This window comes from Rhinatrema bivittatum, chromosome 1, assembly GCF_901001135.1.
Source record: "Rhinatrema bivittatum chromosome 1, aRhiBiv1.1, whole genome shotgun sequence".
NCBI lineage: Eukaryota > Metazoa > Chordata > Amphibia > Gymnophiona > Rhinatrematidae > Rhinatrema > Rhinatrema bivittatum.
In genome coordinates, this window is record NC_042615.1 from 419,354,959 (window position 1) to 419,379,201 (window position 24,243).

The 24,243-nt window shown below is 42.9% G+C and overlaps 1 protein-coding gene across 3 annotated transcripts in view; it reads left to right on the top strand.

The window, feature by feature from the left end:
• GRHPR (glyoxylate and hydroxypyruvate reductase) overlaps nt 1-24,243 on the top strand; it is a 152,149-nt gene that overhangs the window by 119,109 nt on the left and 8,797 nt on the right. For 2 of the 3 annotated variants that reach the window (XM_029603025.1, XM_029603042.1), the window contains one exon: nt 7,999-8,129. In XM_029603025.1, the coding sequence (XP_029458885.1) occupies nt 7,999-8,129 (131 nt within the window). Of the gene's footprint in view, nt 1-7,971; nt 8,130-24,243 lie in introns of all 3 variants that reach the window. The other variant, XM_029603034.1, reaches the window with a different exon arrangement.

The window sequence follows — 24,243 nt, forward strand, 5'->3', positions numbered from 1 at the left end:
TATTATTTTCTATGGGAACCAGCTCTTGTAGCTGTGGAAGTAGTTGGGGATAAAAAGTCCAGTTTGGAGACATTTTTGTCTCCTTTAAAGAGACTGTACCATGATGACCTCGACACTTGTTTTTTTCTTTGGGAAGAAGGGTGTTATAAGTCCTACCCATACCTCAGGGGAGGCTGACACCTCCTCCTGCTGCTCCTGGAGGTAGAGTATTAGCATATCCCGACAAGCCTGCAAAGAAAAAAAAGAGGAAAGCCAGTCACATTGTATCATAAACAGCACAGAGAACAGCAGCAGGTGCATAGCAGAAAAAAGGCAGCATTTATAACTACACCTCCAATAGGGAGCAACTCTTCATTCCTTAAGCAAACCCTAGAGAATGTATGCATCTAATGGTGGCATGCCTGGACTTTAATACACCAGCCCTTTGTGGAGGCTACTGTGTGCTCTGAGTAATCAGGAAGAGAAGTTGGAAGAAACTCAGGAGGTGATATTTATATTATAAAACATGAACAAAGAATGAAAAGGTACTAATCTCAGAAGTGCGAAGACAAATGTTACCCAGAAGGACAAAGAGAAGCACCAAGACAGACACTTCCCAAAGAATACAGTAACAGCAAGATTCTTTCCATTGCATGTAACAAGAAAGCACATAAAAGAAACACCACAGAATACAAGCATATCCATACATGTGCACGTTTGCGCACATATATATACAAAACAGAAAGGGATAGAAGGAGGGAGCATGAAGTCTGTAAAAGTTGGACCAACTGACTTACAAAACAAAATAGGGGAACATAGTAGATATCATGCCAGCATGAAGCACAGACACCACATGAAAAGACAGTTGCAGACATACACAAGGAGTTATGCTGGACAACAACAGACATGTAAAGAGAAATACTCATTTAATGGATCCCTTCTCAGCCACTGCTGGTTCTCTGAACCTTTGTACTCCTGAGAACTCTCCATGAGCCACTGGGACATCCTTGCTCCCTCTATTTCTGCCTCTTGGTATCCAGGATAAAGAATGCCCTGCTCTGATGCAGCTTAGTCATCTGCTGTGAGTCTTTCCTAATGCCTTTCCCACTGTTGACCTCAAACAGGCAGCTGTTGCTGCTGCTGAAGAGTGGGAGGAGCTCAGTGACACTGAAAAGAGTAGAAGGGGTGATTTGAAAGAATGGATGCTTGCACAGAAACACTGGCATTGGGCAGAAGCCGATTAGTTCCCTGCCATAGCAGATAGTGATTGCAAGGTGGATTGATGCTCTTTAATCAGAACCACCATCTCTTCAACTTTGTCACTGAATAAATTGTCCTCTGTATGGGGACGTCTGCAAGATTATAATGATGATACATGTCCTATCGGAGGCCACTCACTCGCAGCCACAAGAGCTTGTTGGGCTTCTGTAGAAGTGGCTGAAGTCCTGACCATAGAATCAAAAGCTTAAGAAGCGGAACAGATGAAGTTCTTTTCACATTCCTTCACATCATCCACTGTTTGGCAGTCTGCTTGATCTGGGTCTGTTGAATAATGCCAAATACTGCACCATGTAGAGTTGGTGAGCCGTAATCCAGATACTCAGCATGGACCCCTGGAAAACCTTTTTTCCCAAATATATCCAGCTTCTTTGTGTCCTCAGAAGGTGTGTTTTGAGTGATCATAAGTGCACTTGGCATGTTTCAAAGCCGACACCACCACTTCTGAGTGGTGAGGAAGTTGGACAAACCCAAAACCTGGAGGCGTTTAAATGACATTTTAAATTCACTTTTTGGGCTACCAGCAGGCCTGATGTGCCACATCCTCATCTGGAGGTCCTAAAGAAGCTTATGAAGCGGGATAGCCACAGAATTCACTGGAGGTTGAAGAAACAGAAGAAGTCTGAGCATATTTGTTCTGAGGTCCTTTTCTTTCCTGAACTTGATGATAGCATCTTTGCCAGTTTATCCAAGCATTTGCAGTAGTAGAGATCCTCCAGAGGAGAAGTATGCTGAGGCAAGTCAGATAGGAGACCTGAAGGAATACCTGTAGAATCTTCCAACCATGGGTAAACACTAAGCCATGGACCCCGAAGGGGATAAAGGTGACCGAGGAGGAGATTTCCGCAGTTCTGAGGGAGAAATATCTGGTAAGAACTCAGAATGTACGAAGTCTGCTTCATCCCTTTTGGTCTCGTGAGGGTACTCCACTAAATGAGAATCAACTACTTCATGGTGAGGACTTCTAATTCCGGAAGCTGTTGAGAAGAGGCACGTGCTAGTGTGGGACTTTGGGCAGCTCCCCTTTTGTGGGAACATTTCCTCCATCTTGGATAGGATAGGTTCTAATGTCCTCTGTTCTCCAAGGCTAAGGAAGCAAATCAATTCTTCACTAGCTTTGACAGCTGGGCCCCAACAGGCTGGGGAGCCCTCTGCACTGGAGCTGGAAGAGAGACATCCTCGTCAGAAACCCAGATCAGGTTATCACTAAAGGCAGTCTGTACAGCCTTGTAGGAACTCTGCACCATGGTAGCTTCTTCTGTTACAGCAGCGACTGGCTGCAAGGCACTCCATGCTGGCTAAGTCATAAGAACATAAGAAAATGCCATACTGGGTCAGACCAAGGGTCCATCAAGCCCAGCATCCTGTTTCCAACAGTGGCCAATCCAGGCCATAAGAACCTGGCAAGTACCCAAAAACTAAGTCGATATTTCTTGTTGTATGGCACTAGCTGTACCTTCCTTTGAACCCTAGTCTCAGCAATGGGACTCCTGGGCTTATGCAGTGAAATGCTTCTCTTTGATATAACTGACAGCGCCTTGGCATGCCACGACAAGGGGGAAAATAGTGCCTTAGAGTTTGAGCTCCGCAACAAGGATAAGAATGGCACCCTAATTGGTCTCAGGTCCAGGTAAAACAGTTCTCAATACCATAGGAATCTTCTTTGCCATGAAGGATGAAGGGGCTTGTGCGAGTGAGGCTATCTCCCATCAAGGAAGGACCTGCTTCAGTGGAGCCCGGTGCTTATGGAGCCAACTTTTTCTTTGCTGCTGAAGGGGATAGCCCCAAAGTAGTCCCTCGTGTGTTTGGACACCCTTCTCAGTAAATACCACTCTCATTCCCTGTCCTGAGGTGGATTTGGGAACTGGTGCCTTGGGTGGGGAGCTTTCCTGTGTTTGCAGGATCAAGATGAAGACAGATTCCCACCTCAGCTTCTTGCATTGAGAGCTCAATGATATCTCACTACAGGATGAAGAGTAGCTCTGCTGAGGTTCTTACCCGCCAGTGCCTTCCTTAGGGACTTCATCTTCCAGGTGTGGTGCTGCTGTGCCCTAAAAGTAATCTGACTATAGCTGTAGCAGTAGGAGTCATGGTCCAGCCCCAGGCAGTAATAGCAGATGATATGCTTATCTGTAGTGGACATTCAGCACCCACAGATAAAGTCCTTAAAGTTGCTGAGTGCAGGCTTCTTGGGTTTCCCTTATTCATCTTTCATTTCTTCTTTTTTTTTTTGGTTAAAACTGAAAAGTTCTGTTTGAAGGGCTGCCAAGGCAGCAGCAAAAATCAAAGAAGCAATGAGCCTGCAACAAGGCACAAGGCCAAAAGATGAAACATTTTGAGAGAGACTTGGATGAAAAAAGACTAAGGGACTCATGAGGCAGCATGCATGTGCTGGAATTCCTACACATGTTCAGTAAAGTCTTTACTGAAGTCCGAGAGCTGGGTCCCATGTTGGTGCTATCAGATGATGTCACCCACGAGTAATGGCTAATTCATGCTTGCTTGCTGATGGAAAACTACTTGATATCTTACTTGATATTTGTCTCAGTTTTCACTCCTTCACAATTCAAGATCATTTGGGCTTACCCCATGGTTTATCGCATTCCATTTCTGTTTTTGCCTTCACCACTTTCACTGTGTGAGGAGCAGCTTGAGAGTGAGCCCTCTTTGCTATGGCGTAGTTGAAGCAGCCTCATAGGCGAATCTATGAGGCCTATGCCAACAGCTGGTGAACGCGCCCTGAAGTGGGACAGGCTGGAGCTTCATCTATACCAGCCACCTCCCCCCAGATTGAGCCCTTGGGTTCTGGCAGCCAGCAGGACTTAGATGGGTCCCAAGTGCGGTGGAGAAAGCAAGAGTCCAGAGGCAAGCCAGGATCAGGACAGGCAGCAGACTGGAGAGACTGGGAACAAGCCAATAGTCAGGGCAGGTGGCAGGCAATAATGGTTGTCCAAAGCAAGGGGTCATGTCGAGGTGGCAGGCAAGCAATCGTGGTCAGATCCAAAGCAAGAGTCAGGTCCAGGAGATCAGGCTGAGGATGGACAAAGAAACAGGAGACACTGGATGAGACAGCTGGACTGGGCAAGGCAAGGCTGGACAAGACAGGCTGGACTAAGCAAGTCTGGAGCACAAGAATGCAGGAACGCAGAAGCAACACGTACTACTCTAGGCAGAAGACCTGTGGATGAGGCAGTGCGTGGCAGCATGTGAAGCCCTTTCATATCCCAGGCCAGGTGACGTTATCTGAGGATGCCATGGGCCCTTTAAGAATCCAAGCACGAGGGAGAAGGAGAGAGGGTCCTTATTAATTTAAAATACCTGCGGAGGTAAGGGCAGCCCGGCCCTGGCCCTGGCCCTGGCCCAGGGACCATCGAGGTGAGGCTACCCGGCCCCGACGACGCTGCTAACCCCGCCCACTTGTGACGTCATCGAGGCGGGACGACCAGGCCCATAAAATCGGCCCAGCAGCAGACTTTTCCCAGGAGAAGGAGGAGAGAGGGTCCTTATTAATTTAAAATACCTGCGGAGGTAAGGGCAGCTCGGCCCTGGCCCTGGGACCATCGAGGTGAGGCTACCCGGCCCCGACGACGCTGCTAACCCCGCCCACTCGTGACGTCATCGAGGCGGGACGACCAGACACATAAAATCGGCCCAGCAGCGGCGCTTGTCGTCGCCGGCGCTTGTCCTAAGCCGCGCTTCTTAAGGGCGCACGGCTTAGTGCGGCTTTGTGTCGGATTTGAGAGGAATTTGAAATAGTACAGCTTTATCTTCGTAACTGTAAGTAACCCTTGCAGCAAATCCTCTCCTCAAATAAGGAGTCAAGTATAGATGTACTGAAACGTGGGAGCCTATTAGGTTCTGAGTTGCATATTTGTTAAAACTATGCCTCATTCTGTAAGAAAAAGAAGAGCCAAGGAGAGAGATGAGCCTACCACTACCCCTGGTACTTTTATAAAAGGACCTATGGACTCTCATGTGCAACGTACATTAAGATCGGAAGTGGCGCAGATTGAGGGTCCTCTGGAATTTATTTCTGAAGTCTCTCCATTGGGCCTATCAACATCCTTATCCCCGATCCAAAGGGAACCACCTGTTAACCCGGCTACATCCAGAGCCCATGGGCTTTGGAGGGAGGGCTCACCTGCGGAAGTCGCAGAGTTAGGATCTCCATTAGTAGGCCCAAAGCCCCTGGATTTGTCTGTGATGGAAAGCCCGGTGGAAGTCCGGTTAGGACAGACCACCTCACTGAACTTGGTACAAGGAGATCCCCACAAGGATTCAATAAAGATGGATAGCTCTGTTTATTTGCCTAAGATATGTGTCCCACAAATAAGTAAACCTGAAGTAGTTACACTGGATGTAATAATGGAAGCTATAGTGAGTCTGCAGAATTCTGTGGTAGCTCAGGTAAATCCTGTTATAGAAAAAGTTAATAATTTACAAGCAAATATAACAAATATGGAGCTAAGAAAGGATAAAGAAATTAAAGAATTAGAGAAAATTAAAGGAGATCTAGATTGTACAAAACTGGTACAAGAGGCAATGATAAAAGAAAATCAAATATTGCAAATGAAATTGGAGAATTTGGAAAATGTTAATAGAAAGAAAAATCTTCGTTTTGTTAACTTTCCAATGCTCCCACATATGTCACCTAAAGAAATGTTTAAGAAATATTTACTAGAAGTCCTTAAGGTACCAGAAAACACAATACCACCATTAGCTAAGATTTACTACATTCCAATGTATAAAAAAGGAGTACAACAGGAAGAGCAGGAGGGTGCACAGGTTATGGATAAGTTGGAAACTAGTTTGGATGTTTCCAAAATTTTGGAGACATCTGATAGTGATATTTATTTTATTTATTTATTTAAAATTTTTATATACCGGCATTCATGATACAATCACATCATGCCGGTTTACATAGATATGGTACAGAGTGCTACATTATTAACCACTTTTGTCTTTGAGACTGATCGTGACTGGGTGTTCCGATTATTTTTTAAGCATAGGTTGTGGAATCCTTTTTGACTTTAGTCATAAGAATCTACCCAGACTTTTCAAAGTCAACACAAAAGAGGAGGAAACAATTTCTTTCATATAGGGCAAAGGTTCTCCAAATAGGGGCTACCTACCGCCTTAAATATCCTTGTAAATGCTGTATAGGATACAAGGGTAAATCCTTTGTGTTTTATACTCCTCCTCAATTATCAATCTTTCTGAGTGATAAAACACAAGTGGGGAATTCTGTGTTAGAGTCTCCATAGTATCAATATGTTCAGTGAGCCCTATAAATTAATAGAGTACGTTGCAAGGTACATTATTGATGTAAGTTTAATTTTTTTTTTTTTGGAAACTTTGTCCAAATTGTCTCCTTATAATTGAGGACTGAATGTAGCATTGTGGATGTAATTGTTGTAAATTTGTAACTATGTTTGCTTCCTAAATGCTTTTTCTTATCAAGAGTGATCTTGTATTATTAAATGTTAAAATTGAATAAAAAAAAAAAAAGAATCCAAGCACATTGCACGTGCGCACCTAAAGGGGGCCCAGGAAAAGGCTGAAGCAGGGTAGCATGCAGATGGTGTCAGGACCACGAGTAGAGCAGGGCCTTGCCGATGCATGCGGTCCATCATGGGAGGAGGCTGTCTGTGTTCAAAGGTATGTCCCATGGACCACCAAACGTCACACACTGAAAGGCCATTTCATACATCCACCACTCTTTCTATGATGAAATTTTCTTGTGTTACTCCTGAGTCTGCCGTCCAGGCATCTCATACTGTAAAGGGTGAGGAATACCCAGAGAGCCTTTCCAGAAGAACTACATGTTTTGCTATTGAATGCAGTACTTAATGTTGTTCATACAGCGAGTGCAATGCTACTCAAAATAGTACTGCTTTACATGCTGAGCAGTAAAGGATCAAATAGGTGAAACAAGGTCCAGCCATCAGACTGCTGTTGTGAACTTTACAAAAATGATACTTTTTAACTTAGATGTGATCTTCAGCACAATGACAAGTGCATGCAACCCACAGATTAAAAAACAAGTGTGAACTCTGAGGTGTGGAGGAGGGCTGCCTCTGGGACAGCTGCTTGGAGATGATGTAGCTAACAGGTGACCAGAATTGATTTACATTTTGATTCTCTTCTTAAGATTCTCATGTTGAATCTATGCAGTAGCAGAATATTATTGATAGGGATATGCAAGTAATTCAAGATTGAACTCCAACCAGTTGGATTTCAGCCTGATTTCGAGTATGTCAGGAAAACTGGATTTTCCCCTGGATCTGCTGTGAAAGTCTTTTTTTTTTTCTCAGTGGATCCAAAGAAACTATGAAATGTCGCCCATCGATTATGTGAAATCCGCTTTGGATTTTTTGAAGAGCCAAAGAAAGTTGACACGCTATACCAAACCCCCTCCTACCTTGAGCTTACATACTAGCAAGTTTGAAATCCATTCAGATTTGCATAGTTAATTTGAAAATCTGATAATGTGGGCATTTTAAAAAATTTACAGGATAGCCACAGATTTTCTGTCAAACCTATTTCTGAAAGATTACTGTGAACTACCTCGAACAATTGGTATGAGTGCGGGCTACAAATTTTATAAAAATTAATAAATAAATAGTACATGTCTATTTGGGGCCTCTGTGCAGATTTGCGGGTTGTGTTGATATCATGGCCTACAATGCTGGTTTTGTTCTCTTCCTGGCACAGCTCTGATTTTATTGTGGTGCTTATTAGGGGTGCTGTGGTGAACCAGGAAGACCTGTACCAGGCTTTGGTCAGTGGTCAGATTGCAGCTGCTGGCTTGGATGTCACAGTCCCGGAGCCACTACCAGTGGACCATCCACTCCTCACTCTCAAGAATTGTGGTGAGTCTTTATTTTTAAACGGACAAGAAATGGATGATTATTATAAACTGCCATTTGACATTTGCTGTCTTGTTCAAATTAAAACAGGGTTTGTGACAGTCTCATGACTTACCAGACTTTTTAGCAGGACTATTTTGGTGTTTTTTCATGTTTGCAGTCAGATGACATGTAATTTGTCTGTTTTGCAGAATATCAGGTATTCTGCCTCTCTCTGACAGGATTAGTATTCCTGGTGAAAGGACTCTTTGCTTTCTAAAGAATAAACGCATTCTTTAACACTAAGAGGCAATGCAATATCGGGCACTTAGATCAGCGTGCCACTTAACACGCGGTTGGACACGCGTTTTGGATGTGCTAGACTTACGCCTGATGTATTACGGGAATTAGCGCATCCAATCAAGGACGTAGCTAATAGCACTCATCACATGCAAATTCCATGTAGATGAGGTCATTAGCTAGTGCTCAGCAATGCCAAAAATTGCCGTGCGGCCAGGGCACCCATTTTAACGCACCAAATTCAATTCCTGTCCGGGAGCAGGCATTAAAGCATGCTGCGCTCAAGGACTCAAGAAAAGAAAACAAAATTCCTGCTTTCTGTGATTCCTTCTATTAGTATTCTCCTGATACTAAACAGGAGGAACCACAGAAAGCAGTATCATGCCGTGCTCATAAGTACATACGGTAAGATTTGCCATACTGGGTCAAACCAAGGGTCCATCAAGCCCAGCATCCCGTTTCCAACAGTGGCCAATCCAAGTCACAAGAACCTGGCAAGTACCCAAACATTAAATTAGATCTCAAGCTACTATTCCTTATTGATTAATAGCAGTTTATGGATTTTTCCTCTAGGAACTTATGTAAACCTTTTTTATACCCAGTTACATACCTGCATTAACCACATCCTCAGCAATGAATTCCAGAGCTTAACTATGCACTGATTGAAAAAGGATTGTCTTCAATTTGTTTTAAATGAACTACTTGCTAACTTCATGGAATGCCCCCTAGTCCTTCTATTATCTGAGAGAGTAAATAACTGATTTACATTAACCTGTTCAAGTCCTTTCATGATTTTGTAGACCTCTATCATATCCCCCCTCAGTCATCTCTTCTCCAAACTGAATAGCCCTAACTTCTTTAGCCTTTTTTCATAGGAGGAGCCATTCCATGCCCCTTCTAATTTTGGTCACCCTTTTCTGCACTTTCCCCAGTGTAACTATATCTTTTTTGAGATGTGGTAACCAGAATTGCGCACACTATTTATTTATTTAATTTTTATGTATTTAAAAACTTTTCTATACCGTCGCTAAGATATATACCATCGCAACGGTTTACAAATAGGCACATAGACTATGGTAAGTAAATGTAGGTTATCGTACATTCTAACAGGTGCCAATAAAGTTGTTACAATTTCATAAATAAAATCATTATTTGAGTATTGTTGGTCAAGTCCAGATATGTTATTGAGTTACTATCTCTTTGAGATATTACTTCTTAAATGTAGGATTGAGTAAATTCATTCTCATCTGCATTATCCTGTACTTTCTTTCTCTACCCTCCACACTCTTTAGTGAAGGCTTTTTTAAAGACCCATGTTTTTAAATTTTTCTTAAAAGTTTTGAGATTATTCTGTAATCTGAGTTCAGGGGGCATCGTGTTCCATAGTATGGGCCCAGCCAATTTCTCTCACTTGGGTTAATTTTGCTGACTTTACTGAAGGGATTGTTAGTAGTGCTTTGTTTGCTGAGCGGAGGTTTCTTTGTGGAACGTGTACTCATAAGGCTGTGTTTAGCCAGTCTGCTTTTTTATCATATATTAGTTTGTGTATGGTACATAAGGCCTTGTATTTTATCCTGTATTCGATGGGCAACCAATGTAAGTCTGCTAGAGTTTCAGTTATATGGTCCCTCCTCTTTTTTCCCCGTCAGTATTCTGGCTGCAGTATTTTGAAGTATCTGGAGTGGTCTTATCAATGTGCTTGGCAGCCCTAGTAAGAGTGCATTGCAGTAGTCTGTGCTGGAAAAGATAAGTGTTTGCAATACTGTTCTGAAGTGGGCGGGTGTGAGTAATATTTCAATCTTCTGAGGACCATGAGTTTTGTGTAGCCTTCTCTTACTTTTATAGATATGTGTTGCTTCAGGTTGATTTCTGGGTCCATTATTACTCCCAGATTCCTTACTTTTTCGGCTAGCTCAATTTTCTGGTTATTTCTTAGGGTTATCGGTGTTTGAATGATTTCAGTATTTTTTTCTCTCAAGGTGAAGGAATTCAGTTTTGTCAATGTTGATAACCAGTTCCATTTGGTTTAGTAGTTGTTTAATTATGTCTAGGTACATTTTAGCTAGACTTAATGTTTTTTCAATTGTGTCGTCTATTGGTAGAATTAATTGAATGTTGTCTGCGTAAATGTAATGTATTATCCCTAGGCCTGCCAGCAGATGACATAAGGGTAGCATATATATGTTAAAGAGGGTAGCAGACAGCGCTGAACCCTGAGGTACTCCTGTTTCAAGTTTAAATTTTTCTAATAATGTGTTTATCTGGACTTGAAAGAACCTATTGTTTAGGTAGGATCTGAACCAGTTTATTGTCTTGTCATATAATCCAGTTTCTTCAAATCTTTTTAGTAGTATTTTGTGGTTTACTGTATCAAAGGCTGCAGATAAGTCACGCATTATAAGGATGTAATGTTTACTGTTATCAAAACCTCTTAGTATGTTGTCTGTTAGTGAGAGAAGTAATGTCTCAGTGCTGTAGTGTTTTCGGAAGCCATGTTGTGAAGGATACAGTATGTTATTGTCTAGGTGTTCAGCTAGCTGTTTCTGTACTGTTTTCTCTATTAATTTAGCTAATAAAGGGAGGTTTGAGACTGGGCGGTAGTTAATGAAGATTAGTGGGTCACTGTTTTTCTTTTTGATGATTGGTTTAATGATTGCCCCTTTTAGTGTATCTGGCATTAATCCTTCAGTTAGGGATAGGTTTATGATATTAGTTAGTGTTGGGGTTACTACATTGGTAATCTTTTTTTATCTCAGTTGTTGGTATTGTATCGATTTTGTGTGGAGCAGGGTTTATATTTTTTATCATTGATTCAACTTCTTGTTCTGATATTTCTATAAATGAGGACCATATGTTAACATCTCTTTTTTGCATTACGATTGCTTGTTTGCTGTTTTTTGGGAGTTTGTTTCTTAGGTCTAATATTTTGTCACTAAAAAATTTAGCTGATTCATTGCATTTTGATTCAGGAAGACTTGAGGTGATTCTTGTTTGTCATGTGTGAGCTTCGTTACTATGGAGAATAAGGTTCTTGGGTTATTGGCAAACTTTTCTATTTTATTGGAATAGTATTCTTTTTTAGTATTAAGGATCAGTTGTTTGTAGAAAGCTAGATGTTTCCTGAATTCGGTTAGGTTTTCAGTTGTTTTGTGTTTTCTCCAGTTTTTTTCAAATTTTCTGAGTTTTCTTTTAGCATCTTTTATTTTTGCATTATGCCAGTGGTTATTTTGTTTTGTTTCTTTGATAGTTATTGTTTTGATGGGGTTTATTTCATCGGCTATTTTTTTGGCTGAGTCTAACCAGAGTTCAGTAGCTGAGTTACAATCATTAAGTGTACGGTCTTACCATGGAGCGATACAGAGGCATTATGACATCCACCATTTTATTTGCCATTCCCTTCCTAATAATTAACATTCTGTGTGCTTTTTTGACTGCCACAGCACACTGAGCCGACAATTTCAATGTATTATCCTTCTCTTTCCTGGGTAGAGATAGAACCTAACATTGTGTAACTACAGCAAGGGTTATTTTTTCCCTACATGCATCTCCTTGCACTTGTCCACATTAAATTTCATCTGCCATTTGGATGCCCAATCTTCCAGTCTCACAAGGTCCTCCTGCAATTTCTCACAATCCACTTGAGATTTAACTACTCTGCATAATTTTGTGTCATCCAGAAATTTGATCACCTCACTTGTTGTACCCCTTTCCTGATCATTTATAAATACATTAAAAAGCAACATTCCAAGTAAAAATCCCTGAGGCACTCCACTGTTTACCTTTTTCCACTTTAATCCTAATCTGTTTCCTGTTTTTTTAACCAGTTTGCAATCCACAAAAGGACATAGTCTCCTATTCCATGACTTTTTAGTTTTCTTACAAGCGTCTTATGAGAGACTTTGTCAAACGCCTTCTGAAAATCCAAATACACTACATCTACTGGTTCATCTTTGTCCACATGTTTATTCGCCACTTCAAAAAGAAATGTAGGAGATTTGTGAGGCAAGATTTCCCTTTGGTAAATCCATGCTGGCTGTGTACCATTAAACAACGTCTATCAAAAGGTTTTGTGATTTTATTCTTCATAAGTTTCTACGATTTTTCCTGGCACTGATGTCAGGCTCACCAGTGTATAGTTTCCTGGATCACCTCTGGAGCCCTTTTTAAATATTGGGGTTACATTGGCCACCTTGCAGTGTTCAGATACAACAGATGATTTTAATGATAGTTTACAAATTAATTGAAATAGGTCTGAAATTTCATTTTTTAGTTCTTTCAGAACCCTGGGGTGTATACCATCTGGTCCAGATGATTTACTACTCTTCAGTTTGTCAGTCTGGCCTACCACATCTTGCAGGTTCACTGTGATTTGGTTCAGTCCATCTGAATTGTCACCCTTGAAAACTGTCTCTAGAACAGGTATCTCCCTAACATCCTCTTCAGTAAACACTGAAGCAAAGAATTTGTTTAGTCTTTCCATGATGGCCTTATCTTCCCTAAGTGCTCCTTTAATCCCTTGATCATCTAACTGTCCAACAGACTCCCTCACAGGCCGCCTGCTTTGGATATATTTTTTAAATGTTTTTATTATGAGTTTTTGCCTTTATGGCCAAACTTCTTTTCAAATTCTCTCTTAGCCTGTATTATCAATGTCTTACATTTAACTTGCCAGTGCTTATGCTTTATCCTAATTTGTTCTGATGGATCCTTCTTACAATTTTTGAATGAAGATCTTTTGGCTAAAATATCTTCTTTCACCTCACTTTTTAGCCATCCTTCCACCCTTCTTAATGTGTGGAATCCATCTGGCCTGCACTTCTAAGATGGTATTTTTTTTAACAATAGCTCAACAAGAAAAAAAAATCCTGCTTTCTGTGGTTCCTCCTATTAGTATCATTGCAATACAGTAGGAGGAATCACAGAAAGCATCCCCAAGTTCTGGCCTGATTGAAGGAGTAATAAATTAATATTAAATGTCGGGCACTTAATATTACTTCATTCACTCCATTTATTGCCAATTGGGTCCATTCACTGTCACTGTTGTGGATGCACAGCCACTCTCCTAGGCACCCGATGCAAAGTGCCAGGGACGCACAAATTATCCATTGTGTGTCCCTTTTAGCGCGACAGTTCATTTGTCTATTGCATCGAGTTCCCAGGAGAGGTGGAATTGCGCACATTCACAAAACGTGTTCCAGTTTGGATGCACATTTTTTACATGATGATATAGCATCGGCCTCTGAGAGTGGTACATTCTTCTGTATGCCACAGGACAGGGAGTATAAAGATCTCTGCACAGAAAGCTTCAGTCTTGAGAATTCCTCTGCAGGTAATAGAAATGTTCTGCCCTGCTATGATGCATTCTTTTGGACTGAGTTCAACAAAGTCCAGACCTATAAGTAAACTTCATGTGGGAAACCATATCCTTTGGCACCCAGTGTATATATTATTATGGGAAGAAAGTGATAACCCAAGAACCTAAACCTGTTAGAGTCCTATTGCAAATTATGGGCCTTAACAAGTAAACTTAGAAAAGATAAAAAAATTATGATTTTTCAGAAAAGACCAAAAAATCTCCAACACAAATTAAAATTTTCCAAGGACAAGCAGGATAGTAGTCCTCACACATGGGTGACATCATCAGATGAAACCCTGGTCTGGAACTCTGATCTCAAAGATTCTAGAACTTTCAAACATGCCCTACTGAGCATGTGCAGCTGTAATTATCACCCTGCCCCCTAAGCAGAGTCCCTCAGTCTCTTTTTTTTTTTTTTTTTCTGCAGAGCCGTGTATATCACGGTATTCAGCTTTGCTCTCTCCTAACAGTTTTTGTAAGTGATTTTTTTTCTAGAGCTGCAGGAGTTTCTTTTCTTTTCCTTTATCTTCTTCTTTCCACTGTTTGCCAGCCGCATGGTGGGCCTTAGTCACTGTTCAGTCTGGCAGAGTCGGTTACTATCCCTTATTAAATAAATTCTGCACCTGCAGTTTACTATCTGTGTCCTCTCCTTGCTCTTGTCAGTTTTTGTACCTTTATCAGGTGCTGGTAGGACTGACTGATTGCAGTCCATGGGTGATCCGTGTAAGCCGCTGAGCTTGGGGACTTGCATGAGTTCTACCGGGGGACGAGTTCCATGTCATTTCACCAATTGATCAGTAACGATGGAGGTTCAGACAGTGAAGTGATTGAGGACCACACCCTGTTCTATGGGGGGGAGAGCTCATCTTCCTCACATTCAAAGGAACTAGTCTCCATGGGCAGGAGACCTGGACGATGTAGCCTTCCCTCCTGCTTGCCTATGATGGCATGCAGTCTCCTTGAGAGAGAGAGGGTGAACAGGAGCCTGGGCAAGCAGCTTGCTGTCGCACCTTCGGTACCATGCCCAGTAACAGTTGCCTGTGCACATCTACGGCCAGCACATTGTTGATCTGACACGTCGATGTCAGGACTGTGTTGGGGACCAGGACTGCCATTCAGCGCCATGGTCACCCTGAATGCCTTAGAGGTGCATGACCGACCTTGGTGATGCAAGGGTCTTCTGTGCTGTAGGTATCATCTCGATGCACCGGAGTCATCGAACGTCTTGGACCTTGATGTGGTGGAGTAGCGGCACAGACCTCTAGTGTCCGGGACCAGGACTGCCATCGAGTGCCACGATCCTCTCATTGCCCTCAGGGCCTTCGATGCCATCAATGCCCTAGATCCCATATAGGGGGGTGTGTGTGTGGCCACCTTTGATGCTTTCAAGGTGCATGGCCTCAATGTTGCAGCCGCTCCCGATGCCGTTGAGGTGGGTGGCCTTGATGATGTGGCTGCTCTTGATGCCATCGAAGTATATGGCCTCAATGCCGTGGCTGCCCTCGAGGCCATTGCAGTACATGGCCTCAATACCATCGTAATGCAGAGCTGCCTTGATACCATCGATGCCCTCGATGCTATCAAGATGCATGGCCACCATGGAGGCCATTGGGCATGTTGGCCACCGATGCCATTCGTTGCTGCTGTAAACGAGGTCGAGCACCATTTACGAGGCACTGAGATTGCCTTTGAGCGCCTTGGTCGTCCTCAAGGCCATCAATCGTCGGGACTCTTGAGAGCTCTCAAGTGCCACTGAAGCCCTCAGGCAACAGGGGTTTCAGCCTTGGACGGATCAAGCACCCAGATCACCATCCACTCAAGGTACCCCGGAACACCGTGGCATCCAGGCACAGTGGTCTAGTGCCCGCCAGGCTCCTTGCAATGTCCTGAAAGGGCACCGAGGGGCATCTTGCTGTCCCGTCACTGGCCTATGGCTATCGAGCACCATGGATACTAGGATCGGGGAGGGCATCGGAGGCCATGCCTGAATTTTTGCACTATCGATGCTAATGGCCGCTAGCAAGGCTATCATTAGCCATAGCCTCTGGCAAGAGATGCCCTTGGATGGATGATTAGCCGAGGGGAAGCATTGATGGCACTGGCAGTCATCGGTTCCTTTGGGCACATGAAACATGTCAGTGCCGAGTTGGGGATTGCAGAGCCTCTGCCTGCATGTGCTCCTGGCATCCTTAGTTGCCGCCAGTCCATCGATGCCTTCAGGCACCAGGGCTTCTATCAGTGTTGCCAGACTGCCAATATCCACGAGCGCTGGAGATGGAGATGACCGCAGAGTACCATGAACACTGTCCATCACCATGGACTTCACTGCTGCTGTTCCATGAGGGAAACAGCAGTAAGCCAGTCCCAACACAATTTCAAGGGCTGCGTCCAGCCTCTTGGAGCATTATCAGGTACTAGAGGGGGCAATGCTGTAGAATGCCACCACCATGCCATTACCAGAGCTCAGTGGTACTGAGGATGCCAATGTCTCACTGTTCCTATTCACTCCACTGGGAGTTAGTATGACAGCGGAGCACAGCATGCACGGTCAGGTACATCAAGGCATTCTCCCTGTCTGTGCAGTACTCAACTATGCCAGGGTTCTGCCATTGACACATCAAGGTATCTGTCTCCTAGTCAGTTCTGCACCACAAAGTGCAGGGGAGCACTGGCGAGAAAGGCGTCATTACACACTCTGTGATTGCTTTTTAGCAGCATGCAGCCAATGACTCTAACAGGTGGTGCTCGATCCTTGCTGTGCCGTGGAATTCTACCCACAAGCATGGCAAGTGGGTTTGTAGGTGGGCCGCCATTCATAGGATGACATATCACTGTATGAGTTCTAGTCAACATGCTTTTACAGTAGAGGACTCTATTCTTCGTTGCCCTCTACTTTATTGGGTGTGTGTGTGTGTTTCCCTTGTGGCGAGCACAACAACAGGTTGTGCTCGCCACAGGACTGACCTAGGACTGCACTCCTGGTGGAACCCTTAGGGGTTCCACCAGGAGTGCAGGAGTACACACCAGGAGTGCAGGAGTACACACCAGGAGTGCAGCAGAGTACACACCAGGAGTGCAGCAGAGTACACACCAGGAGTGCAGGAGTACACACCAGGAGTGCAGGAGTACAGTGCAGGAGTACACACCAGGAGTGCAGGAGTACACACCAGGAGTGCAGGAGTACACACCACAGGAGTACACACCAGGAGTGCAGGAGTACACACCACAGGAGTACACACCAGGAGTGCAGGAGTACACACCACAGGAGTACACACCAGGAGTGCAGGAGTACACACCAGGAGTGCAGGAGTACACACCACAGGAGTACACACCAGGAGTGCAGGAGTACACACCAGGAGTGCAGGAGTACACACCACAGGAGTACACACCAGGAGTGCAGGAGTACACACCACAGGAGTACACACCAGGAGTGCAGGAGTACACACCACAGGAGTACACACCAGGAGTGCAGGAGTACACACCAGGAGTGCAGGAGTACACACCAGGAGTGCAGTGCAGGAGTACACACCACAGGAGTACACACCAGGAGTGCAGGAGTACACACCAGGAGTGCAGGAGTACACACCACAGGAGTACACACCAGGAGTGCAGGAGTACACACCAGGAGTGCAGGAGTACACACAGGAGTGCAGTGCAGGAGTACACACCACAGGAGTACACACCAGGAGTGCAGGAGTACACACCAGGAGTGCAGGAGTACACACCACAGGAGTACACACCAGGAGTGCAGGAGTACACACCAGGAGTGCAGGAGTACACACCAGGAGTGCAGTGCAGGAGTACACACCACAGGAGTACACACCAGGAGTGCAGGAGTACACACCAGGAGTGCAGGAGTACACACCACAGGAGTACACACCAGGAGTGCAGGATCAGGAGTCTTCTCCTTCCTCAGAAGAGAAATATATCTTTCGACTCCTCCTAAGCACAAATCCTCTTTGTGGAGAAGGCCCTGGAGCTCCATCCCTTGCACGCCAAACTGGAGCCTTAATTCTCTGAATTGGTGCCTCTCCTTGTAGGCCAGGAGTGCCTCTGGCAGTAGTGAGCACAGCAAGATGGGAGGGAGGACACTAAAGAAATTTACTGTGACATTTAACATTCAAAGGGGGTGACTGATAAAATGAGGAAAATGGTTAGGAAAAAACTGAAAGGAGTAGCTGCAAAAGGTTTACGTCAAGCATGTACCTTCTTTAAAAATACCATATTGGAAGCCCAGACCGGATGAATTCCACACATTAGAAAAGGTGAAAGGAAGGCTAAACAGCTACCTGCATGGTTAAAAGGTGAGGTAAGAGAGGCTATAATACCTAAAAGAACATCTTGCAAGAAATGGAAAAGAGATCTGAATGAAGAAAACAGGAAACAGCTTAAACACTGGCAAGTCTGATGCAAAGTATTGTTAAGGTAGGCAAAAAGAGAATATGTCGTGGAAGCAAAAGCTCATAATAAAAACTTTTTCAGATACATTCAAAGTAGAAAGTGCACGAAGGAGTCAGTTGGACCATTATATGGTCAAAGGGTAAAAGGGGCACTTAGGGATGACAAAACAATAGCAGAGAAACTAAAATAATATTTTGCTTCTGTATTCACTGAGGAAGATGTATCACAGATACCCATGCCAGAAGTAATATTTAAAGGTAATGATTCAGAAGAACTGAAACAAATCTGTCAACCTGGAAGATGTAAATTGGTAAACTAAAGAGTATCAAATTATTTGGACCAGACAGTATAGATTCCAAAGTTCTGAAAGAACTGAAAAATAAAATTGTGGACCTGCTTTTGGTAATTTGTAAACTATCATTAAAATCATTTATGGTACCTGAAGATTGAAAGGTTGCCAATGTAACCTCAATTTTTAAAAAAGGATCCAGGAGTGATCCAGGAAACTACAGACCAGTGAGTCTGGTGCCTGTGCCTGGCAAAATGGCAGAAAATATCATAAAGAACAAAATTACTGAACATACAGATAAGCATAGTATAATGGGACAAAACAACATGGTTTTATCCAACAGAAGTCTTGCCTCATCAATCTGTTACAATTTTTTGACTGCGTTATTAAATGTGTGTGAGTCAGTTGATTTAATGTATCTGGATTTCCAGAAAGCTTTTGACAAAGACCCTCATGGAAGATGACTTAGGAAATTAAAAAGTCATGGGATAGGGGGGGAGACACTTGTGGATTGGGAACTGGTTAAAAGATAGAAAGCAGTAAGTCTAAAAGGTACATTTTCTCAATGGAGAAAGGTAAATACTAGCATGTCCCAGGGATCTGTTCTGGGACCATTGCTTATAAACAACCTAAAGTGGAAACAACGAGTGAGGTGATCAGATATGCTGATGACACAAAATTATTCAAAGTTGTTAAATCACAAGAAGAATTTGAGAAATTGCAAGAGGACCTTGCAAAACTGGGAGACTGGGCATGCAAATTTAATCTGGACAAGTGCAAAGTGATGAACATAACTACACAATGCAAGGTTCCACATTAGGAATCACGATTTTGAAAAAGGATTTAGGCGTCATTGTTGATAACATGTTGAAATCTTCTGTTCTGTGTGCAGCAGTAGCAGCCAAGAAAGCAAATAGAATGCTGAGTATTATTAGGAAAAGAATGGAAAATAAAACAGAGAATATCATAATGCCTCTGTATCACTCCATGATACGACCTCATTTTGAGTATTGTTTGCAGTTTTGGCCACCAAATCTCAAAAAAGGATATAGCAGAATTAGAAAAGGTACAGAAAAGGGTGCGCAAAATGATAAAGGGGATGGAACAATTCTCCTATGAAGAAAGGCTAAAGAGGTTAGGGCTCTTAAGCTTGGAGAAGAAGCAACTGAGTGGGGGGGGGGGGAGATATGATAGAGATCTATAAAATAATGAGTGAAATAGAACGAGTAAACATTGTTAATAGGTTGTTTATTCTTTCAAAAAGTACTAAACTAGGGGACACACAATGAAGTTACTAAGTTGTATATTTAAAACCAATAAGAGAAAATATATATTTTTTTAACTCAGTTCATAGTTAAACTCTGGAATTTGTTGCCAGTGGAGGTGGCATAGTGTTAGTTTAGATATGTTTGAAACAGATTTGGACAAGTTTCTTGACGAAAAGCCCATGAGGTGGAATTGCAGGAATCCATTGCTTATCCCTGGGATAAGCAGCATAGAATCTGTGTACCATTTGGGATCTGGATTGGCCACTGTTAGAAACAGGATACTAGGTTCGATGGACCTTTAGTCTGATCCACTATGGCAATCTTATGTTCTTATAAAGACACTAAAATAAAAAGCTCTAAAAACCCTATATGCAACTAAGAAATCTCTGGACACATACAACCCTGCTGTACAACTACAATTTAAAATGGTTAAATGATGCTATCAAATAATCTTTTTATATGGGATTAACATATTGAGTCTATTGTTAACCCCACACTAGAGGTTAGAAAGCAGCTATCCTTCAGCTTTATTTTACTTTAACCCTTGGTTGGCCTTTGTGCATCCCAGTGTTTGTGATTTGACAAGGTTTGTGAGTTTGAAGCTGTAGTTTGTGAGAACAGTTCCATTATTGTGTGAAAAATCTTTGGCAGGAGAACCTGTTCAGCAGCTCTAAGAGGCCTGCATGAGAACAATAAACAACTCAAAGTATTATGATCCACCAGCAGGCAACGAATACCTTCTATACGCCTGTGAGGGACATTTTTTTAATTTCAGGCTGAACACCTTTAGAAACTTGAAGACGTTTTCTAGGCCATGGTTAGAAGAAGAGGCGCCTGCCAAACAAAGGAATCTAGAAAAGATTTTCTTTTTCTTTTTTTTTAAAGAAAAAGTTTAAAGGAGAAACAAGAAGAAAGTTCTGAAAAAAAAAAACTAAGTAATAACGAAGAGAGAACCTGAGGGAATAGCTTTTCCATACAGTACAAAACGATGCACAACAGAGTTACAAATTAAGGCCTGTAATATTTTATCGCAGGGGGGGTAGTTCCTGTGATATTGTGCCCCTCCCCCTACAAAATATCAGTATTACCACATTATTTTGTCTCCTGGTAAAAGTCAGAGAAAAAAAACTACATGGCAGAGGCCTATACCGTGCGATGACGGCCCCTAACACACGGGGCCACCATCGCCTTAAAGGGCCATGCAACCCAAGAAGTGAGCCCCTAAAAACGAACAAGTAACTGGGGCTCTTCTTAGACCCTCCGCCCACTCCTGGGTTGCCAATTGAGACGGCCTGGCAACCCAAACACCCCAAAATATAAAGTTAAAGCAGCTGCACCTTCTACCTGCAACGACACACCCACCCTACCACCCAACTCCATCACCCAGTGCCTTCTTAAATAGAAACTTTACCGTCCTCCTTTCAATATAAAAGTAGACCAGTAGGTACCCCCAACCCCAAGTGGCCAAAAAAAAAATCATTGGTTGTGTAGTGGCAACCTAATTCATACCCCCCCCCCCCCCCCAAACTCCAATATCTTAAAAATGACAGTGTGGCCAATGTCGAGGGCCTGGAGCTCCCTCTAGCTCTGGGCCTGGTCGGCGCCATAATCCAAAATGTCATAAGGGGATCAGCCCGGTCTTTCTACATTGGCAATATTGTCATGGAGCTGGGTGCCACTGATTTAACTTCATTTTGTGGGGGATTTGGGTTGCCAGGCCACCTTGATTGGTGGTCCCTGGGTGGGCAGGAGAGGATCTAAGAAGACACCTGGTTACTTTTTGTTTGCTTTTTGGAGGTCTGACTTCTTGGGCCACATGGTCCTTTTAAATCTGAAGCAGAATCATCAGGATCCGTGTCAGGGTCTTGGTGCTCCCACAATAGATTAGCGTTTTTTAAGTCAGCTGTGTTATTTTATTTACATAGGATTACCTATACATGAACTGCTTTGCATGCAAAGCAGCTGATTGTAATAGGAGAGGGAATCAGGCCTAATGTATGCAAGATGTCGCAAATATTGTACAATATTGCCACAATCGGGCTATATAGTGCAATATAAAGCGTTTTATCATGCAATTTATGCTGTTTAACACACATTGTAGGCTTAACGCGGTTTCATGAATCTCTCTGTAAATCATTTACAAATAAAGCACAAAACATAAGTTTACCCGGACTCAGTAGTGTTCCTCAGGATGAGGTTGGGAAGGGGATTGCACTTATGCACATACTTTTGCATTTTCCAAAGTGTGCATGTAAAATTTCTAGAAAAATTTCTGTGCCCAATTTAGCAGGTGCTATTGTGTGTGGGTAGTTTCAGTGGTATAATTATATATGTACTTTTTCCTTTTGAAAACTGGTGTAACTTATGTGTGAATTTACTATCTCATTTATGCAAGCTTTTATAGAATTATCTTCAGAGTGGCTAGTGACAATAGCAAATGACTGGAGGCTGGTTGTAGTATTTTCAGACTTACTTGCTTTACCAACAGCAGAAATGAGAACTGAGGATATGAGAGACAATAAGGATTGGAGGATAATAGTAGAGATGTGATTCAGCTGAACCTTTCAGTTTGGCCTTCGTTATCGGCATGCCAGGGGAAATTTCATTTTCCCACGGTTCAGGCCGATTTTTTTTGGCCGCCACGAATTTCAGGGTTAGTGCGCACTAACCCTGAAAAACGAATTTTTCCTGAAATTTCAGGAAAATGCGTTTCGTTTTTCGGGGAGGCCAAACCAGGACGAATTAGGCAATTTAGTTGAAATTGCCTAATTCGTTCTGGACAAATGCACAACCCTACTTAATAGTGCTTCTGTAACATCTGAAAACTTGAATCTAAATAACATTAAACTTTGATTAATAAATAAACATACTGTAAAGCCAGGCACTCCAGTTCTGTTTTGTAAACAAATTATATTCTATACTGCACAGCTGGGCCAGTGAAGGGCATAATGCACAGCAAACTATGGAGCTGCAAACATTGGCAAGGTTCATCTGACCAGCCCTCCTATAAAATTCCTGTAACACAGGCGAACAATTTTCCGTTGTTGCTTTGTGCCAGAGGTAAAGTCAGAGACTGCATCTAGTAGAAAAGGCTGTATGCCCCATGTTGATTTAGCTCACACTGTTTCATTGGTAGCTCAAGGCAAATTACATTCAGGTAAAGGTAAAGATATGAGCAAACTAGACAGTGGGAGCACTGAGAGGAGAAGATCACTTTGCTGGTGGCTGAAAGGAATCAGTAAGGTTTTGCTTAGGACATTTTCTTTTATCAAAGTATTGGGGCGAAGTTAACTATTTGGGAATATTATTTAGTGTGTTTGTGCTTTTAATAGTCAGTAAGGCAGCAAATAAACAGAAGTTACTGTTTGATTTTTAAATAGTCAGTCAGTAAGGCAGCTAGTAAGCAGAAGTTATTGTTTGTATATTAAAAACAAAAAGAAAAAAGTAGCCAGAAGCTAGAAATAAGCTAGGAGCAGTGTATACCTAAGTAAAAAGGTTGAAAAGTTCAGTTCAGTTACTCTCCTTGGAAAGCTGTTAAGGTAGTGTGATTTGGTTTGATTAGGTACCAACATCTGTTAATCAAGAGAGCAGTGAGTCACTCTCGCTGAAAAACTGAAGTTAGACTGTTTGTATTTCCCAACCCTCCCACTCACCCCAGCTCATCCTTTAATTTATAGGCAGGTGCCACTTTAAAAAACAAAAACAAAAAAAAAACCTTATTGAGAGTTTGATCATTCCCATGTAGGCCACTACCAGACATATAGTGAATTCACTAATACATTTAAAGGACATTAATTAGACACATTCCTACTCCCATAGCAACCTAAAACTTAACTATGAACTGAACAAATTTGAGATGAAGGCAGCAGTCCAGCAGCAAGAAGGGAGGCTTCCCAGTCTTTTGCATAGAGTGTCACATGTATGATTTTTTACCCGCCGGTGAGAAGTTGTACATCTGCATGCAATGCAAAGAGCTCCTGGCTCTCAGAGAACGAGTCCATTCTCTGGAGGCTAGAGTGGCAGATCTGGAGGACCTGAGGTAGACAGAGAGGTATTTAGATGAGACCTTCATGGACATAGTAGCCAAGTCCCAACTTCAGACTGGCAGCCCTGGTGCTGCCTTGTAGGAAGAAGGTCTCACAATTGGAGAGCATCAACCTGGTGCAGCAGGAAAGGATCCGGTAACAAGGACCTGCTCTCCAGGTGGTGCATTGTCCTTTCACACCGAGGATGACTCCCCAAGGCCTACTGCCCAGGAGGGAAGGGTTAGGTCGGCTGTCATAGTTGGTGATTCGATTATTAGGAATGTTGACAGCTGTGTGACTGGTGGGCGTGAGAATCGCCTGGTAACATGCCTACCTGGTGCGAAGGTGGCGGACCTCACACTTCACCTAGATAAAATTTTAGACAGTGCTGGGGAGGAGTCGGCTGTCGTGGTACACGTGGGCACCAACGACATAGGAAAATGTGGGAGGGAGGTTCTGGAAGCCAAATTTAGGCTCTTAGGTAGAAAGATTAAATCCA